Below are 21,165 nucleotides of genomic sequence, written 5' to 3'. Positions count from 1 at the left end.
TGTGTGCAGCCTGGTAGGCTGTAGTCCGTGGGGTCGCTAAGGGTCAGACACGACTGAGCGACTTCACTTTCACTTTTCACTTTCACACATTGGAGAAGGAAATGGCAACCCACTCCAGTGTTCTTGCCTGGAGAATCCCAGGGACGGGGGAGCCTGGTGGGCTTCCGTCTATGGGGTCACACAGAGTCGGACACGACTGAAGTGACTTAGCAGCAGCAGCAGTGTGTGCATGCTAAATTGCTTCAGTCATGTCTGACTCTTTGCAACCCTATGACAGTAGCCAACCAGGCAGCTCTGTCCAAGGGATTCTGCAGGCAAGAATACTGGAGTGAGTTGCCACGCCCTCCTCCAGGGGATCTTCCTGACCCAGTGATCGAACCCATGTCTCTTACAGTCTCCTGCATTGGCAGGTGGGTTATTTACCACTAGCGCCACCTGGGAGGCTCCATATATAGTAGTGTACATCTGTTAATCCTAAATTCCTGACTTATCCCTCCCTCCATCTCATTTTCTTCAAATGAATCTCTTTTTGAGCATTTAAAATATGACTATAAATGCAACTCATATCTATTATAGAAATAATGGGTAAGTATAGAAAATCACAAAGAAAATACAAGTGGTCAGCAATCTCACTGCCCAGAGACACCCACTGTCGCTCCTTCAGAGTCTCTTCTAATCTGCTTTCTGTGATGCTCACACACTGCCGTGCTCTCCATCCCCTCACTGCTTCTAGAATGGCACAGGGGCTGAAGTGGGCTGTGATACCCTGGGGCAAGCCTACTTCATTCATTCCAGCAGAATTCAACACAGCATTAGTCACAGTACAAAATAAGAAGACTCTATAGAAGACGCTCTAAGGAGTGAACTTCAACCTGAGATTGGACTTCATCTTCACAGTCTACTGGGGTATATCCACACTGCAAAATAACCTTACTTTTAAGTGAAAACTGTCTAGATTTTCACTTATCTGTTGGATGAAACTCAGTTCACTCTGGCAAAGACTTCTTTTCAAGTGGGGTACTAAGTTCACAGGAGTAACTTTTAATCTTGTTATTAACCTATTTCAATTCCTTTGAAAGTAGGGGGGGACATCTCCTATCTTCAGCTGTAGGATTTATTTCAAATCCCACACACCTGGCAGACTGCCTCAAAGCTCACCACCATGCTGGTATATCAGTATTGAACATAACCTCGTAACATCAAGGAAAAGGATAAACTATGATGCTTAAATTCAGCCCGATTGTATGCAATTCAGGAAGGATTGAACATTTTTGTCATTATTAGTGATCCATGGAAAAACATGTGCCCTTTCCCTAGTGTTAATACCGCTAAGTCTCCCTGGAATTCCAAGTTCTGTGCTGCCCAGGCTTGTTATTTCCCCTTGAATAGCCCTACCTGAGCAGTTTCCATCATGATCTCAGGACAACTGTGTCTTGGCTCAAGGAAAGCAGACCTCCTCCCTCCCCTATACACAAGACAGCCCTAATCTTCATTGTAATTGGCAAGGATTCCATTGTTTCTCTCTTTTTTTTATTTCCTTTTACTTAATATAAATTCCATGATGCAAGAGAATTAATATGTCTTTTAGAAAACTGAGATAAAACTGTTCATGAAAGGTGAGTCTCTAGCCTAGAGTAGGTGCTTGAGAAATATTTACCAAGTAAACAGTGTTACAACCATACTAGAAATTCACCCCAATTATCACTCTCCAGAATATTGTTAATTAGGCTTCCTAAAAAAAAAATTCTTGCTTATTAAACAAGATTAAAATTAATAAGAGAATCATTAGCTTAATTCAAATCTGGGTTTCAACAGATTATTTTATTCAAGTATTCACATTAGTTATTTTGTGGTACTCTATGGAGAATTTTAAAAAATTATCATGGATGCAAATTCATTTATTTTAAAAATTCTTGGCAGTAACACAGCAGTACTACATGCTTTAATGTGGAAAATATTTAAATAAATTATGGCTCTCTTACAACATATCTATTTAGTCTAACTCTCTGGTTCCTTTCCACTATTAATCCACTTTATCTGAAGTCTCAGGATGTACAGCTGAAGGCTTTTCCAGTGCTAAGACCAACAGATGTGCACAGTGCTCTTGATCACATTTTGGAGCATTACTGACAACATGAAAAATTCAGATAATTTGACCTACATACTCTTTGTATATTCTATCTTTCAATCTCCTTATGAATCTACAGCCATAATTTCTAAGCTATTAAATTCAAAGCAAGAGAAAAAGAATGTCACTGAGACACAAGTAGTTACAAGAACACCTTAATAAGCCAAGTTCATTTCATTTACTCTTTTGGGATCAAACAATTTAAGAACTTCCTAAAATGGAATAAACAAATAAATAGGTCCTTAAAAGCCAGAAATAGAGAAATAAAACATTAAGTAAAACAAAAATTTTTTTAACTTAAGAATTATTTGCTTTAAATGAACATTGCAATTCTTGTTAGCTGGAAATTGCTAGAATATATTCTGCTCTTTGCATATGTTACATGACCCTCTTCATTTTCCGCTTGGAGGATACTCCTCACTTATCAATTTGCTAAAGAGTTGCTTCTTTTGGATGGAGGGAAGGGATAGTTAGGGAGTTTGGGATGGACACGTACACACTGCTTTAAAATTGATATCCAACAAGGACCTACTGTACAGCACATGGAACTCTGCTCAATGTTATGTGGCAGCCTGGATGTGGTGGGGGGAATTTATGGGAAAATGGATACATGTGTATGTATGACTGAGTCCCTTCACTGTTCATCTGAAACTAACAACATTGCTAATAGGCTGCTGCTGCTGCTAAGTCACTTCAGTCGTGTTCGACTCTGTGTGACCCCACAGACAGCAGCCCACCAGGCTCCCCCGTCCCTGGGATTCTCCAGGCAAGAATACTGGAGTGGGTTGCCATTTCCTTCCAATACAAAATAAAAAGTTAAAAGAAAAAAGAGTTGCTTCTTTTGTAAACACCTTTGTATTCTTTCCTCTATAGTCTTATAGCAGCAAATATGAACATATGTCTATTATATATCCCAGCAAAGCACTACAGAGTCCTGTGCATTTTTAATTTTTAATGTTCGGATCCCCACCAACAGCAGCTTAAAGACTTATCCATCCCTTTGAATCCCCAACCCCAGCATAGAGCCTGGCACACAGTAGGTATTCACTGAACATTTACTGCAAAAATGAGTAAGTTATCTCTATTATTCCTTATGCTAAAATCTATAAATTTGGTGGTCATATTTTATAGCCTTAATACTGACAAACACGATATCACAAAGGATTTTCAGGTCATTTCTAGATGCGTAAAACAGAAAAATACCAATTTTAATGTCAAGATTTCTGATACATTTCAATGGGCAGCTGGAGGCAATATTAGATATCTTGACTAATAACTAACTTAGAAAATGTGAGATCTCAAGTTGCCATAGCTGTGAAAGACGAAAACAGTGGGGACCCTAAAGTCTGTGAGGCAGATATCTGTCTAATCCTGGCCTTCTTCTCCGTCAACACCCACCCACACAACCTCTGCACCCTCTTCACCTCCACAAGGTCCAGCCTCTCTCCCACTGAAATGATAGAACAGTAATAACTCACCTCCTGCTGACCTCACTAACTCTGAATTACAGATAAGTCAGGTATGCTGCTGCTGCTAAGTCACTTCATTCGTGTCCGACTCTGTGTGACCCCATAGATGGAAGCCCACCAGGCTCCCCCGTCCCTGGGATTCTCCAGGCAAGAACACTGGAGTGGGCTGCCATTTCCTTCTCCAATGTGTGAAAGTGAAAAGTGAAAGTGAAGTCACTCAGTCGTGTCCGACCCTTAGCGACCCCACGGACTGCAGCGTACCAGGCTCCTCCATCCGTGGGATTTTCTAGGCAAGAGTACTGGAGTGGCTTGCCATTGCCTCCTCCGTCAGGTATAGGACAGCAATAAAAATCTCAGAGCCACATATTCCTAAATGACATTATCAAAACATTCTAGCCTGGATTAAATAAAAGGCTATCTCATATTCATTGTTTTTTAAAAAACTTAAATACAGATTATTTTCAGAGAACTGTACTTTTTTTTTTCCTTAGTCACACATGGGATCTCCAAACATGACCATCAAATAAATCATTCAAAACTGACTTGGAAAAGAATGCTTTAGAATTGGACAAAATTGAATTGAAATTAACATGCCAACTATTTCATGTTGACAAGTCCAAGAAAGTTCTGTGGTCTTTAAATTGTAAAAGTTGTTCAGGTGAACACTGTAAGTGAAAAAAAAAAATTAGAAACATCCTGGGGAGCCAAAGTCAGTTGGTTACTACCTTAATTACATGGTATAGCCACAGAGGGCAAAATGATGCAAAAGTATACTTAAAACATTCACTGCATGTTATATGGAAAAAAGCAGTCTGTGGAGCTACCTATACAGTAGATGCCATTTTTGTGTAAAAATTACATGTGCATATTTAATCAAAGAATAAACCTGGAACAACATTCATGAGAAGATTAACAGCAGCATCTCAGTGAAGTATACTTATTTTTGCTTACTAGAATTCTTTTAATTTTGAAATGAATCTGTATTGCTTTTATTATCAGAAAGTATTTGCTTATTTTAGCCTATCTGGTTCTTTCTTTTTAATCTTTTTTCACATTATTAAAATATGCAGTTTATGACAGGTTGCTTAAAAGAAAATGTCATCTAAACTCTTCTCTTAATTATACAGAATTTGATAGATTGTGTTAAAATTAAAGCAGATTTCTGAATTCTGGTCTGTGAAAATGTGAATGAGAGGAAAAAACCCAGCAATTTTTATGAGTGTTTGGAAAACTCAAAGGAGAGCATATTGACTTCACACACCATCAAAGTTGCAACATCATCTCTAGCCTGTGCCCTGGAAGGGTTTTAGCCTGGAAGAGTTTCTAAAGCCTGAAACACTAATGTGCAACAATGAAATACATTATGACGTATATCACAGGTTTCCAGACGCAAACACACCACATTTCCTAAGCTCCATCTATCATCACTATTAAGAACTGAGTTCTTTCTATAGAGAAGAACTGGTTGTTAGGAAAGATATATAAGCCTTCGTCTCTTTCTTTCAGGAAATTTGCCATAAAGATAGGGGTTTATTACATATATATATTCTTCAGGTTTGCATTCATTCAAATAAGTATTCTGCTAAATAAATTTAATGCTTTCTCTCCTCTAATTCTAACAACTTTATTTGAGGTAGGAACTACTCCCACTTAACAGGTAAAATGACTGAGGTACACAAAGATTAATTAATTTGCACAAAGCAGGGAGGTGGGCTAGGTTGGGAAAGCAGTTCTACCAGTCTGCAGATGCAGTGCTTTTAACCCCCTCCACTGCCCACCTCCAACTCCTACTCTCTCAAAACAAAAAAAACCCCAAACCAACCAACAAAGTAAGGGCGACAAGCAGTAAGTATAACAATTAAGAGGAAACCAATACTACCCAGAGCCAGAAGAAGCACAGAAGTTTCCACGGAGTAAACGGGACTTGACTGCAGTCTTGAAAGGCAGAAACGCAATATCAGGAGAGAGAAAAAATTCTTCCCTCCTGAGTACAAATATGGCTTGGATGTCCTTGAGTCCTCTTGCACAAAAGACTGGGACAGACTCCCCAACCCACAGGAATGAACCTGACGATATTTTACAATCAGAATGAAATCGTAGCAATTCAAAGTGGGGAAAGCATTCCTCCTTCCTTATCATAACTGGCACTCTCCTCTCTCATTGGTCAGCAACAATTTCGAAAAGGAATAAGGGAAAAAAAGATCAGTCCCTAAATAAAACCTAAGAGGACAATGAACTACTTTAAAAAAAAAATTCACAGTACTCACGGAAGAGGAAAACGTCTCTGGGTTAAGAAACTGGGCCAAACTTGCAGACAGAAATAATTGTGTCACGGGTGTGGAACTAAATTTCAATTTATAAGTGGAAAAAAAGCCATTAAGAGAAATAGATGACAAGGGAATAAAATGAACCAGATGAATTCATGAAGGAAGTGAATCTGTAAACCTTTTGCTTGAACAGTCTACTCATATTTGGAGTAAAAGCATTTACTTATAGATCTTTCTCCTCATAATAGTCCCAAAAAGAAAAAAAAAAAGGACAGAAAACAACTTTACTAGACTTTGCTTTTTTCTCAAATTATAATCGTACATATTTAAAGAGAGATTTGAAATGCTTAAAAACATTTTACCCATAAGAAGGGGAAGGGAGTGACCTTTTCACTTTAGTTCTTTATCCTCAAGGATCTAGAAGAACTCAATCTCTTTCTTCAGCCATATGGCTGTCTCCAATTCTGCTCATCCTATTCTCTTTTAAACCTCCTCTAATCAGGCTTTTACTCCATCATTCCAATGAAATGACTCTCACCAAGGTGACCTGTAACTTACACATTACTAAATCCAGGGCTCAACACTTGGTCCTCCCTTACTTGTCAGATCAGCTGCAACTGATAACATTTGATCACTCCACCCTCTTTCACACATTTTCTTCACATAGTTTCCAGGACACCACATTCACAGTTTTCTTACCTCCCTGGTTGTTTCTTCTCAGTCTATTTTTCCTGACCTCTCAATGCTACAGAGTATTCCTAGGTTAGTTATTCTTCTATTCTTTAAACACATTCACGTGACCTGTAGTGATCTCATGTATTCTCTAGACTCTAAATATCATCACAGGCACATGGCTCCCAGTTGTGTATTTCCAGCCCAGTCCTCTTTTCTGAACTCTAGACTCGGATATCTAACTGCTTACTTGACACCTCCACTTGAATGTCTAATAAGGTTCGTTGACTCAATATATCCAGACTGAGCTCCTAATACCTCTTGTCCCCATACCTCCCTTGCCCACCCCCCGCCAAACAGCAGCAGTAAACAAACCAAACCCCCAGAACAAAAACTCCTACCTCACACATAGATTTCCACACCTCAGTTGATGGCAGCTCCATCCTTCCAGTTTCTCTCTCCTCCACCAGGCACCTCACACCCATCTCAAATCTGTCAGCTCTGTCTTCTTTGAAGGTAGAGCAAAATCTATTGGTTCTACCTTCAAAATATAATCTAGAATTTAACTACTTCTCCTCATCTCCAATGTTACCACCCTCATTTAAGCCACCATCATCTTTTACTAGATGTTGAAAAGCCTCTTAATTGGTCCCCCTAATGGGAGTAGTTCCTACCCCGTCTTTACTGGCTTCCTCCCGTGCCGCTTATAGTCTCCTGTCAAGACAGCAAGAGGTATTTCTTTTAAAACCTAAGATAGGTCATGCCATTTCTACGCTCAACCCCCTGCCAAAACTCTGCATCTCTCATATTCAAAGTCAGTGTCCTTTAATGGCACACAAGGCCTTATGCCACCCGTACCTGCAACAGTCCCCACCCTTGCCCACTCTCTAAGCCCCTCCAACTATCTTTCCCTTCAATAACTCTGCTCCTGCCACCCTGACGTCCTTGCTGTTCCTCACTATATATGTTATGTATAATAACTTACTTATTATGTTTAGTTACTCTCCTTCCACCCTGTTAGAATATAAACAAAATGTGTACTCTACATGGATGGGAGTCTTTGTTTTGTACACTGATGTATTCTAAGGGACTAGCCAGTGTGAGGCAGGTACTCAAATAAAAATTACTTAATGAATGAATTTCTAATCTCCTAGCAAACTATAAAGAACCCAACCATGTGACTGAGCTTGTTCCACTAAGAATCTTACTACATTCCTTTCTCTTTAAAACAATCTGTGCCATTTTCCCACCCACTTATCCATCCATTAATCATCTACTCAATATAAATTTGAGTAACTATAACGTTCTATGCACAGGCATTAGGGGCAGAAGTCAAAGACAGAGGCTTTGCTTTTACGCAGGTTAAAGAGTCAAGAAACCACACAAATACATGTAAGCCTGTTAAGTGCCTTTACAGAAGCAAGGCCCAAGTATAGCAAGATCACAGCGGAAAGTGATCTAACTGACCAGGGCTGGAGAGGCCCAGGCATCAGGAAAGGCTTCTCAGAAGCTGTATCCCTTTGGTCTAAGTTAAGGAAAGAAGGTTGGGAGGGAGTGCAGAGGAAGAAGGTGCAGTTCTAAGTAAGGACACGCCTGTCAAAGCACAGCCAGTGCATGGGAGCAGGAAGCTGGGGGAACCCCAGGCAGTGCAGTGTAGCTAGGGGGGTCAGGGGGTCTGTGGAGACATGCAAATTATCATACTGAGTAACTGGACTTAATCCTGAAGTAAAGGGGTAGCCATTAAAGTTGATTTCAGGTGTGCATTTTAGAAATTCAGGTAGCAAGTAGTGTGGTAAAATGCAGCCTTGAGAAAGACTATTTTAATTGAGTTTTAAAGGAGATCAATCCTGGGTGTTCATTGGAAGGACTGATGCTAAAGCTGAAACTCCAATACTTTGGCCACCTCATGCAATGAGTTGACTCGCTGGAAAAGACTCTGATGCTGGGAAGGATTGGGGGCGGGAGGAGAAGGGGACGACAGAGAATGACATGGCTGGATGGCATCACCGACTCGATGGACATGAGTCTGAGTGAACTCCGGGAGTTGGTGATGGACAGAGAGGACTGGAGTCCTGTGATTCATGGGGTCGCAGAGTCGGACATGACTGAGCGACTGAACTGAACTGAAACCTAGTATAAAGTGGTAAAGAGTTCCAAGAACTCTAATTCTTGACTCAAAGTGATCTTCGATAATAACAAAAGATAATTATCAGTATCACTGTATTATTATTCACCATTTTTTTAGAAGACATAAAGATGAGACCTTAAAGGGAAAGACACTTGAAAAAATTTTTAAACACACACGGTTTCAACAGCAAATCTCAAATGAAGTGGAACAAAAGTGAAAACAAACATTCATGAAGAAAACCATCGTCAATGTCACTCTCTAGCCCACAGGGAGTTCACAATGTAGTCCGAGGGCTCAGGTGCCAAAAGGTATATCCAATCTACTCATCATCTCCTCACTCCCATCCCTTCTCAACAGCTCTCATTCTTCTGTCCAAAAGACACCAACACTCAATAGCTACTCGTCACTGAAGTTCCAGTAATCCTCCTGGCACTGCAACAGTAAAATCATTCTTTGTCCTGCAAGTAAGGGGAAGGGATTGTCTGAATCACAGGAATGGTTACCTCAACCAATCATTTTACTTTGCAAGGGCACAAAAGATCTTTTTCAATTGTCTTCTTTCATAACCTGCCTTGCTAGCCAAGCCTTAGATGTCAGTTTGCTTTGGAAGACCGTTGTAGGCAATTGGAAAAGAACCAGAACTACCCCTGGCATTGATACAGAACTGAACTTTCACAGGTTAATAAAAGCGATATGTTCTCTGCTCTCTAGCTTCAGTCATGCTGTCTGAGAATTTGTTAATGAGTGATTTTCACATCTACCCAAGTGTTTATTCCAAAAGTTCAAACAGGAGAAATAGAAATCAGGCACAAAGAAACCCTAGGTATGAGAACAAAATACCTATTTCTCTTTTACGGCAGCAACTGGAATTTGGAAAGTTGATGCAAAATCAAGGCACAAAACACTCTTGCCAACAGTACCTATATATGTATGTGTGTGTATAATTTACAAAATCTAACCTACCTATCTGAAAACTAAGGAGAGGAAAATGAGAGGAAATCTAAAATGGAAATAAAGCTAAATATGGCTCCAAGCATACACAACAAGACTCATAAAGTAGGTCAGGTGTGTATATGTGTGAATGTGAGTGTACATTTAGTTGTACATGCACAAGATTGGAGTATTTGATGTTATCTGCCTAACTTGTTATAAAACTATTTTCACAAACAAGCTACATATGTACAAATTTTATCTGCATCCACTTACTATTTCTGTGAGTTTGGGTAAATCACTTAACCTCCCTAAAGCTAATTTCCTTATTTTTAAATTTAAGTGTAGTTGATTTACAATGCTGTGTTAATTTCAGGTGGACAGTACAATGATTGAATTATCTCTATCTACCTATGCTTCTTCAGATTCTTTTCTTACAGGTAGAACCAAAAGTCACTTTTGAGGTGATTTGAAAATATTTATTGAACTTCCAAAAATGACAGCAACCTTTTAGAATAAACTGTGGCTTTCAATGGTTTGTTTCCAAGTATCTAATGCAGGGATGTGACACTGAAATTTGAAGTCTGACCACCAACTAAATGCACTCTAAGTTTTCCTTTTTTGGGTCCTTTGGCTGAAAGTTTCTCAGGGATTGTTCAATTGTTCTGAATTTAAATCTCTAACCTCTGGGGACAGCTTCTTATAGAGAAAGAAGGCGAATTTGTTATGTAGGTAATAAAAGGTTTTTGGATCACTCTTTAAATCCTGCTTTTTAAATACTGAAATGGCAACCCACTCCAGTATTCTTGTCTGGAGAATTCCATGGAAGGAGGAGCTTGGCAGGCTCCAGTCTGTGGGGTTGCAGAGAGTCAGACATGACTGAGCAACTATCACTCATTTAAATCCTGTTACTTTTCCACTAAAAATGATACATTTTTATCATATAGAGTTTATTTGAGGGAGGAGGGATCAAGTGGTTCTTGCTTGTTTCCCTAGGAGAATAATCTAAGGACAACCAAGGATATTGTATAACTCAAGTATAACAAAGCATATATAATATATATATGTATTTTTTATTTATACATGTTTTTTAAAACAATCTAAAATTTGTAGTTTGGGACTTCTTATTTCAAATAGCAAATCAGTTTTAAAATACGTAAATTATGATTTCCTTCTACTCTACTTTTTTTTAACCTCTTAGTAAAGAAAACAATCCTCCTGACTGCTTCCTCTAATATGATAATAATGTCTAAAGCCACCATTTTAAGTAAACATATCATTTGATTCAAAACAGAAGTGGTAACACTAGCAAGCTGGAAAATAGGCTTCATCTCAAAAAAAACCCCAAAAGTTTGTTCATAGGAAATGACAAAAAGACTTATATTCAAAAGGAGAAGAAAATACGAAAGTAATAAAGACTTGAAAAAATGTATTTGGCTTTCTCATGTTAAATGGGAATAATCATTGCATTTACCATGTAGGGTTGTCATGAGGATTGAAGCACAGAAAATGGTGTCTAGGCCCATACTGAATACTCAATAAACATTAGTACCAATTATTATTACTACTGACAACGATTCAACAGACCATCTCCTGTTTTTCTATGAGGGAAAGCAAACAGTCTTAAAGGGATCACTGTCTTGTGAAAATCCTACCTGCCAAGCAAGGATAGCTCTACTTTATGAAGAAAGCACACTGAAAAAACCTCCTCAAGAGTCCCCAGATCCAGAAGAGGTAATTACTGAGGGATCAGTGTTTCTGATTTGTGAAGGGAAGATTACCATATAAATAAGAGATAAGACTTGTTCTGCATTTTCCAGAGAGCTGGACATGAATTAAATGGTGGAACTTACAGAGGGAAATGTCTGCTCACTGTAAGAAGACTCTGATGTTGAAAACATCTCATAAAAGGACAGGCTGCCTAGAGGGGTAAAGGGTACGTTGTTACCGAGTGTGAAAGGAGGAGTTTCACCAGTCAAGGATGATAAAAGATTCCTCAGCAAATTAACACTAGATGACAACAATATAATGACAACCACCATCCCAAGGATAGTAATGATAGTTGATACTTCTACAGAAATTGCCAGCATTGCTGTAAGAACTTGACATATAGTGACCCACTTAATCCTTACTTCAGCCACCTGGCTCCACAGCCTGTTTTTAACCACTACAGTATGTTGCCTGTCTCCTACTTCAGAATCCTGAGCAGGTTACCTAATCTCTCTGTGACTCCATTTCCTCACTAATAAAATGAGAATAATAATGGCACTAATTTACTCAGAGGACAGCAATGAAGATTCAATGAAATAATACATTTGTTTAGCAGCTAGAACAGAGTCTGACACACAGTTAAGTACTCTATAATAGACATTTGAATATAAAGGTCATACTAACTTTTAAGAAAACTTTTTTAGTTGGATGGCAAGGTAGGGAAGGCATAAAGAACTGTCTCGGCTACAGTGAGCAATCTGACTCAAAAGAAGTTTTTTGTTTTTTTTTAATTATCTAAATGGAATTCAAGGCCTGCTGATTTAGGATTGATTCTCTGAATAAAATGAACATGAAAAAACATAGGCAAAACTGACAAACTGAGTTCTGCAGTGCGATCAGACTCTCCATATGCTTTGTCATGGTCAAATGGAATGTAAGATCTCGAAAAAACAGCCTCGTCTGTGACCCACTGCTGACTTCTTGTAACATCTTCAAGATCTTGGCCAATCACTCAACTCCACTTTCAGCAGAACCCTTAATTGCTTCACACACTGGGCTTTACCAAGTACCTATCTAACCAACTCCCAAACCGAGGTTAATCCAATCTACTTCTTCTGTACCTGCCATCCAACGTGGCCTAACAAAACTCCTCCTCACCCGTGTCACTCCTCTATAGGTTCTCACAGAGGCAGCATTAAACCTTTACGTCACTCAAACTTCCAAAGGTACTCTTGCCCTACCCTCAAATATTCTACACTCTTTAAAAATTGGAAAATAGAAGCAATCAGAAATTCTTTCAATTTTCTTATGCCTTCCTCCATACCCCTAAACTCCTGCAACATGAATCAACATTTACTGCTATTGTTGTCTAGCCATTTCACTCTCCTTCCTATTGTAAAAGGAAAAAGAAAAGTGCTTTCCAAGACCAACTCTTTCTTCTATTCTCTGATGCTACTCAGGAAATGTCAGTTACATCACCATCTTTGGTTTGTTGCTTTGGCAACTATTCGCTCCCCACCACTGCCACCCCCAGTATCCCACTTCTCTCTTGGACCTTCAGACTTTTTCTACTGACCTAAAAACATTCCAATAAGAAAACAATTCTCAGTCCTGTTTACCTCATAAGCCTTGACCCTATCCCCATTAAATGCCAAATATAAGAGAGGTGTCTTGTTGTAGGTATGTAGCCAACTGAACGGATAAATGAGAACCACTGGAAGGCAACCCCATACCGATTATTCTTGATTACAATCAATCTTTTAAGTATGCTTAAAGGTTCTGACATCCTGCAGTCGCAGATTTGGTGACTACTAATTATTTTTTCCACTTACACTGCTGTTTTTAACAAACATAACAAAGGAAAATATACAACAGAGGTTTGTTACATACGATGAACTGCACTTTAACTCAATGTTTATATGTGCTTTGGGGCTTCTAGCACCAAGTTTATAGATTAGCAATACTAATACCTTAAAAATGTTTTTTGAAGGATAATTCTTATATCAGCTAGCCCCTTACATTCTACAGACTAATGACTGAAGTTACAAACAATAATGTAAATTGTCTATAAAAACTTAGAGGCTTATTGGATTTAAAACTTACCACCGATATAGAAAAACAAACTTACAGAAATAAAAGTTTCTCTATACCTTCAGGGAAGAGGATATGGTAAAAGGTGGTAAGACAGGAGAGAACACGATGTAGTGAATGAGAAGCAAGCCAGTAAGGGTGGAATGCAGAAAACGAGGGGAGGGAAAGGCAAGGGCCAGATTGCACAGGGCCTCCTAAGCTGGAATGAATACCTTTTGGTATATCACAAGAACACAGGGACCAAATGAAAAGCTTTGAGTTGAGAGATGTCAGGATCTGATCTGCAGCTTTCAAAGGATTACTCTGGTTGGGGTATGGAAGATGAACAGGTAGCCAAACAGAGTGTGAAGGGACAAGTGGGAATCGGGAGGCCTACGCGGGACGTGATGGTAGGCGGGATCTGGGTGGCAGCTGAGATGAAAAGACAGATTCTAGAAGACAAGATCAATAAGATTTGGTGAATGATTAGATATGAGGGAAAGAAAAGGGATGTCAGTGAGATGTTGGTTTTCTGAAATTTATATACCTATATACACGGAATGCAGAGTAATATCTTGTACAATATAAACTGAATTATTAACAGAAATTACCTATAGGAAAGGAAGATTAATTTCACATAGTAAATACAGACAGATTTTCACTTTTTACTATATAGATACCTGCATTGTTTAAATATTTTTATAAGTAGAAGGTATACATTATTTCATAGTTAAAGTCAAATACAATAAAAAGAAACAGCATTCTGGGTGAAAAGGACAGGAATGGCATTTTAGGGAAAGAAACAATTTAATCAAAGGTACAAACACATGAAAGTACAAGGCATATTTAAAAATTACCAACTGGTCTAGGGTTTACAAAGAAGGAAGGACATGTAACTGGGACAGAATGAGCAGAGGATGCCTATACTGTATTAGCATATAGGCAGTTCATGAAGGACCTTCTATGCCAAGCTGAAGAAAGCGTTCACTAAAAGGTACAAAATGGTGAAGCATATAGTTTTTAAGCAGGAGCACGACAAAATCAAGTATTTTAGAAAGATCACTTTAGAGGCAGTACGAAGCCTGGATCAAGAGGGAGGTAAGAAAATAGGCTGGGAGATCACTTAGGCCGGGACTTTAAAGCTAAATTCAGGGGCAACAGAGATAGAGAAAGGGAGATATAAGACTCAGTTCGCAAGCAGACAGGACATGGTGATTGAGCTGGATGTGGCAGCACAGGAAGAGGGAAAGTCAAAGATGCTGCCCACGGTTTTGAGTTTAGCAGATTAGATAGGATGACATAATTTTAGATCATTCAAGAACAGGTTAAAAGAAAAGATAATAAATTTTGCTCTGGAGATGCTGAGGTTAAAGAACCCCTGGGAGTAGGTCGAAGCGCCCAACAGGAAGTTGGATATATACGTGTGAATTTGAGCAACAAGGTCAGAACTGGACACATTAACACTATTACCCAGAATAGAGAACTTTCAGCCTGCGGACACAATCTTACCCTCGCGGTAATTCACTGAATTCTTGAGTTGACCGGTTCCATTTATTCTCATAGTTGTAAAAATTCCATATAATTGTAACGTCTCTGTAGGCAATAACTTACAGTGAGCCGGAACTTATTCTCTTGGTTTCTTGGTCTCTCTTATTTTTTTCCCCTTTCCCTTTTGTTTGCCATTCTATCTACCTAGTTATCTAGTTAAGGAAGATACAGGAAATAAGAAAGTATCATAAAAAAAAATCTGTCATTAAATATTTTCATACTTTGTCTTAACTGTAAAAGGCAAAGAAAAGAACATTTCATAATTCTACCTTTACTAAAACCTAAATTAAATAATGATTTACCTAGGTGACTCTCCCCTGATTTTCTCTGGCAAGTCATTGCCCCTTAATTAACTGGCATCCCCCAGGCAGTCAACTCCAGCTGTAGCTTTAACCACAGAGGTTCCTGAAACAATTCCACAGTCCTGTTGTTTCTTACTGTGAGAAATTTGAGTCACGCTGTACCTTTGTCTAACTGATGATGCCCTAGTTTCTTGGGAGGTGGAGAGGAAGGACCTGTTGGCAAGGAAACAGCTGCTTCCTTCCTGAGCCAGGGAAAACCAAGAAGGTGACAGATGAACAAAGCGGAAAAGCAGCCAAAAGTTTCTTGAGCTCCTTGTTGGCAAGAATTTCACTGAGGCACGACTGAATATCTTATTAAAGCATATCAACGACTGAGAGTTTCATCTGCCTAGGTGCTCTGCTCAAGTTCAACAGGGCTTCCCACACATTTTCTACAATTGATAAAGTCTGCAGTGGTACAAAGAACCTGGCCTCAGCCTATGTACAGTGGGGTAAGACTGCAAGGCACTGTCCTATTTAACTTCAGGAATATACCCACAGGAATGCACTACCTGGTTAATAAAAAAAGAAGAAGAAATTCTGTATAGTAGTTATATTTGACATATTAAATCACTATTAAAATTTCATTAGAAAATGTTTAAATGTTTACTTTTGTATATTTAAAAGATCTGTTGCAAACTTTATATTTTGCTCTTTTATCAGCTTCCCCCACCCCCGCCCCCATCCACTTCTATACCCAGAAAATCAAATATTCAAGGACTCCTGGGTAAAACTGACAACTACTGGATGGATAAAACTAACACTTTAAAAACAGCTGTACATAGGTAAGTTATTGTTCTTCATCAAATAGAAGTTAGTTATCACTGACAATAACATTAAAAATTAGTGTGGGCATGAAGTATGGAATTTTAAAACGTCAGTTTACTATGCTGATTAATTCAACATTTATATTTGCATCAGAACTTAATAATCCCATAAATAAATAGAGCTCTCAGTTTTTTAAAAAATCAAGGGATAACATATGTATTTAGACATATTAGCAGCGTAAAGATGTATGCTTCAACACACTTATTGGGAAAACGTCTGAAAATATTACTACACTGAATTCAAGGGCATCCGCAGGAATCTGACATAAAAGTTCTCTAGAATAACAACATTTCAGGAAATTCCAAAAAAGGAAAAGGGTCAAATAGGAAATAGCCTCAAATTAATCGACAAAGTTCAGTGCTTGTTCCAACTTGATTTTTCTCTCCATTGCAAAAACAAAACCGAGTCTCAGGATGGGTGGGTGAATCACTTAGATGAAAGTTCATCTACTGGAATAAATGGAGAGGCCGCTTGGGCAGGCGACACAGGAGAGTCGGTGGTAGTGCTGACTTTCGCTGGTGAGTTACAAGAAGATCCGGTGCTGCTGCTGTTTCCATCAAGGGTATCGGAAGATACACACACACCCGGATCTGACAGCTGCGCAACGTCAGAAGAAAGCATGTTGGTGATGCCTTGGAAAAATCTCTTTGGCTGATACTCAGTTTCCATTTCACATTTTCTTTTCAATGGTCCAAGAACACTTGGTCTAATGCAATTAATGGGACTCTGGCTTCTCCGGGTAGTAAATCGGGTCGTTGGGCTGGGAATAGGACTTGGAGGCAATCCATTGCTACTCACAAAACTTTGCAAGGACGGTGAAAAACACTGCTTTCCAATTCCCCGGGTAGGCGACGGTGCTGGCGACACCGGAATGAAATCGATGCGTTTCGGGGAGGCAGATTTCTCCACGTCGTTGTCGCTCAGGCTGAAACTTTCCTCCCAAGAGTGGCTTATCTGCATTGCGTTCTGCACCTCGCGCTCGTGGACAGTCTCTCGATTGATCAAGTCCATGCCCTCCTCCTGTTTGATCTGGTGCAAGCGGCTGCTGTGCATGCGGACTGGGGAGGCCGGCAGAAGCAGGCCGTGGCGGTTCGGGAACGTTGTGCTGTTCCGCCTGGCGCTCGGCGCCTCGGCCTGGAACACCGGAGAAGTGTCACTGAGGCCGTGGATCAGGGGGGCGCTGTTAGATCTCCTGAGGCCCCCGCCGCCGCCACTGCTGCTGCCCTCCGCCGGGCTCCCACCTGTGCCCGGAGGGAGCTCCAGGTCTAGCTCCATCTTCTCCTGGGCCATGTCGCGGGCACGGAGGCGGGGGCGGTGCTCAGTCAGAGACCTAGGATTCCCATTCCCCGCAGTCCAGGGCCGCGGACGCCGCCACCGCCACCGAGAATCTGTCAGCGGGCTCGTCCCTCTGCGCATGCGTGCCCCTCCGCGCAGGCGCTCTGCAATGTCTGTGCCTGGCGCTGGCTGAAAGCGTAATAGCTGCGCCGCAGCCCTAGGGGGAAGGGCGAGGAGTGGTTGGGAAGGCAGTCAATTTGTTTGTTCCGCAAATAGCTTTGAGCGCAAACTTGCTTTAACACATGTTACCATATTCAGGAGTATCTGCTTATAAAGGTATAGCTCTGAAAAAGAAGCACTTTGCGACTTTGGGTTATATGGTGAGGAGAGGAGTTGGTCTTAACCCGAGAGGCCTTCTCTGAGGAAGGGCCAATCTCTGGAGAGCCCGAAAAGCAGGCCAAAAGGATGCCGTGTGTAACTCCCCGGGAAGCGAGGACTGCCAGCCCTGGGGCTGGCGGGAACCAGGAAGGGAGGGAGGGAGTGTGGCCCGGAGTGGACAGTGAGCTAGGGGGATATGAGGTGGTGGACCTTTATCCTGAGAACAATAAAAACTCAGAAGGTTTTTCAGCATGGGTATAATAGCGACTGAAAAGGTCTCTGGCTACATTCCGGAGAATACGTTACTGGGAGATTAGAACCGACAGAAAAAGACAGGAGGCAATCCTCTGGACCAGAATGATGGGAATTTCCAGTAAGGTGGTACTGTAGGAAAGGAGTTGGAAAGAGTGATAAATCTGGGAACTATTCAGGTCAAGAAGGGAAAAAAACAATCTGTATTTGTATTACTATTGTTTTATTTACAATCACATATCTAACACAAGCATATGTGCTCAATCATGTAGTATGAGGGATAAAATGAAGGAAAAACCAACAGGACTTCGAACTTTAAAAACACAGTATACTTGGCTCATGTAATTAATATAAACTTTCATATCTCATTAAAAATCAGTTTATACTTATTCTTTACTGTATTCAGATTCTTTTTTTTCCTTCTGTGTGCCAACTATGTGCCAGGCACTGTGGTAGGAATCAGGCCATATGAAAACATTTAATTTCTACTTGGGGCAGGGTCGGGGTGGGGGAGAGATAAATACATGAGCTATTTTTTAGATAGTGGTAAGCCTTAGGAAAAAAATAAAATAGGGCGGTGTGACAAAGCACTACTGGGAGAAGGGAGGGTGCAATTAGACAGAGCTGGGATCAAAATGACAAGCAAGTCCTGCTGACATCTGGGGAATGAATATTCCAACCACAGAGAATAGCAGATGCAAAGGACCAAGGCAAACATAAGTGTGGTGAACTGGCAAGAAAACAAAAGGGCCATGCAGCTGAAGTGTAAGGGAAAGAGTGATATGAGGGGGTAAAAGAGTTTGGATGTTAGTCTAAGTATGATGAAAACCCACTGTGAGTTTTGAGCAGGAGAATAATATTATCTGGTTTATGTTTATATCATTTTTGCAAAACAGGCTGAAAGACTAAGAGTGCAGATAGAAAGATGGATTAGGAACCATGGCAACAGGGCAGACAAGAGATTATTGGACTAGGGTTCTATCAATGGTGATGGGGGAGAAGTAGATGGATTCAGGATATATTTTGAAAGTAGAACCAATAGGATGTGTAGATGGATTAGATTTAGATGGTGAAAGAAATAAATAATCCAAAGGCAACTCAGAGATGTTTTACTTAAACTGGGCAAATGGCAGCATCATTTACAGAGGCAGGGAAAGAGTTCTTTTAGAGTAGAAATTGAGTTCTGTTTTGGTTGATTTGATTTGGAGGTGTCAGATATCCATGTGCCTAATTTGAACTGAAAGAGAGCTTAGTGATTTTTGTTTGGTCTCCTTTTTGCAGTTGAAGAAAGTAAGATCCAGAGATGCTGGCACAGTCAACATCACACAGCTTGTTCAGTAATGGGAACCAGTACTAGAATCCAGTATGAGAATACTAGACCATACCCTTTCCACTGTCTCTCAGCTTTTAATTTGAAATCCCCCTATTTCATTTAGTCATCCAGCTAATGAAATAATGTTGACTATGCGTACCTATAATTCTAGAAACTGATTTAAGCTTTCCAAGTGCCTGATACTATTTAAAGTGCATCACATGTAGAACCTCATTTAATCCTCACAGTAACTATAAAGGAAGTATCATTATTCCATTTTACAGGGTAAACTGAGATGCAAAGTTTAGGTAATGTGCCCAGGATGACAGGAAGCAGTGGGAACCTTCTGGCTCCAGAGCACAGGCACAATGTTGCCTCCTCCATGTGCAGTAACACTTCAGACGGAGAAACCATTTCCAGATTGTCTACACCTTTGCAAGTGCAATGGTATTTGAGAGAGAATTTGAAGGACAAGTAGGATTTTAATAAACAATATGTTACACATATTTGGCAACATGGGTATAAAACAGTGAACTTGGTTAATACATGAAGTACATGGAGAAGAACAGGTAATGGGGAAAATATGGAAATTAAAGTTGGAATCAGTATTGGAGCTCTGAATGCCAGGAAAAAGTGCTTGTATTTAACGTGTGGGGCAATAGGGAACTGTTGGGTGTTTTTAATAAGAGGAACAACACAATGAGAGCTTCACTTTAGGGCCTGCCAGGTGGATGGATCATAGAGAGAAATGCAAGAATGGAAGGTGGAAAGAACCAACATTTTCTAAGTGCCCAGGGCTGCCAGTTACTTTATACATTTATCATTTAATTTTCCTTGCAATCCTATAAAGCAGATACTGTTATGCTCATCTTGTAAAAGGGACAGTTGAGTTTCAAAAATTGCAAAAGGCCCTACAGCTACATGGATGAACAAAGATCTGAATGAATCTGAATCAAGATGTCACTTCAAAACCCACATTCTTTTTGATGCTTTCTCCATGAATTAAAGATGGAGAATTTGGTAGCTAACTCTGAGATGAGTGAAGTTGCTCAGTCGTGTCCGACTCTGCAACCCCATGGACTGTAGTCCCCCAGGCTCCTCCATCCATAGGATTTTCCAGGCAAGAATACTGGAGTGGGTTGCCATTTGATGAAAAGAGGATCTAAACTAAAGTTGGGAATGGCAGGAAAAGGAGATGGATGTGGAGACTGGAAGGTAACAGCCCAGATCCTGACTGTCTGGACGTACAGAGGATGGAGAGAGAGGAGTCACAAACAACTGAAGTTCAAGCATGTACAACTGAACAAACGGTACCACAGCACTGAATAAGAACAGGTGAGAGAGGAAGAGCTTCCAGAAGAAAAATCAGTATTAGATGAGTAGGAAAAAGTATTAACCGTAATCCATAGCATATTGCTAATCTGCATATTAATAAATTAATTCTAGCATGACTCAAATGTGCCAACATAGTTCATGCATGTCTCGATAAACAATAATTATCTTCACTAATAAAGATCAGAAATGGTGATAACCACAAAATCAAACATCTGTGCTATTTGGTTCTTACCTGAACACACCTATTAGAGATCTTCACCCATTTCCCTGTTTCTATCCTTCTCACTTCTCCACCCAACCTTCAAGGCCATCCTTAAAATAAAGCTTGAATACTCACTTCCCTGTTCAAAACCCTTGGGTGGATTCCCACTCAGGGAAAAAGCTGAAGTCATTACAATGACCTACAGTGCTCTGCCTGGGTCCCTGCCATCCCTCTGCCTACCCACCTCTAAAGGCTCTCCCCGCTCACTGCCTTCCCTCTAACTGCAAAGGCCTCCTGACTGTCCTTTGGCCCACCAGGCA

At 40.2% G+C, this 21,165-nt stretch overlaps 2 protein-coding genes across 4 annotated transcripts in view; both read right to left on the bottom strand.

Annotated features, from left to right (window-relative positions):
* PIP5K1B (phosphatidylinositol-4-phosphate 5-kinase type 1 beta) overlaps window positions 1-21,165 on the bottom strand; it is a 356,657-nt gene that overhangs the window by 251,911 nt on the left and 83,581 nt on the right. The gene's annotated exons all lie outside the window — the stretch shown is intronic.
* On the bottom strand, window positions 349-19,765 carry PABIR1 (PP2A Aalpha (PPP2R1A) and B55A (PPP2R2A) interacting phosphatase regulator 1). Its single transcript, XM_055428359.2, has one exon. The coding sequence runs from the start codon at window positions 17,505-17,507 to the stop codon at window positions 16,518-16,520; it is 990 nt and encodes a 329-aa protein (XP_055284334.1). The 5' UTR covers window positions 17,508-19,765; the 3' UTR covers window positions 349-16,517.

This window comes from Moschus berezovskii, chromosome 7 (genome assembly GCF_049115385.1).
Source record: "Moschus berezovskii isolate FMDL1 chromosome 7, NW_MosBer_1.0, whole genome shotgun sequence".
NCBI classification, from domain to species: Eukaryota; Metazoa; Chordata; class Mammalia; order Artiodactyla; family Moschidae; genus Moschus; species Moschus berezovskii.
Note: the sequence above shows the minus strand (reverse complement) of the source record. Positions and strands in the feature narration are given on the sequence as shown.

Bases quoted from the DNA above. Each gene is read 5' to 3' on its own strand.
- PABIR1 (XM_055428359.2), bottom strand. From the start codon at position 17,507: ATGCGCAGAGGGACGAGCCCGCTGACAGATTCTCGGTGGCGGTGGCGG.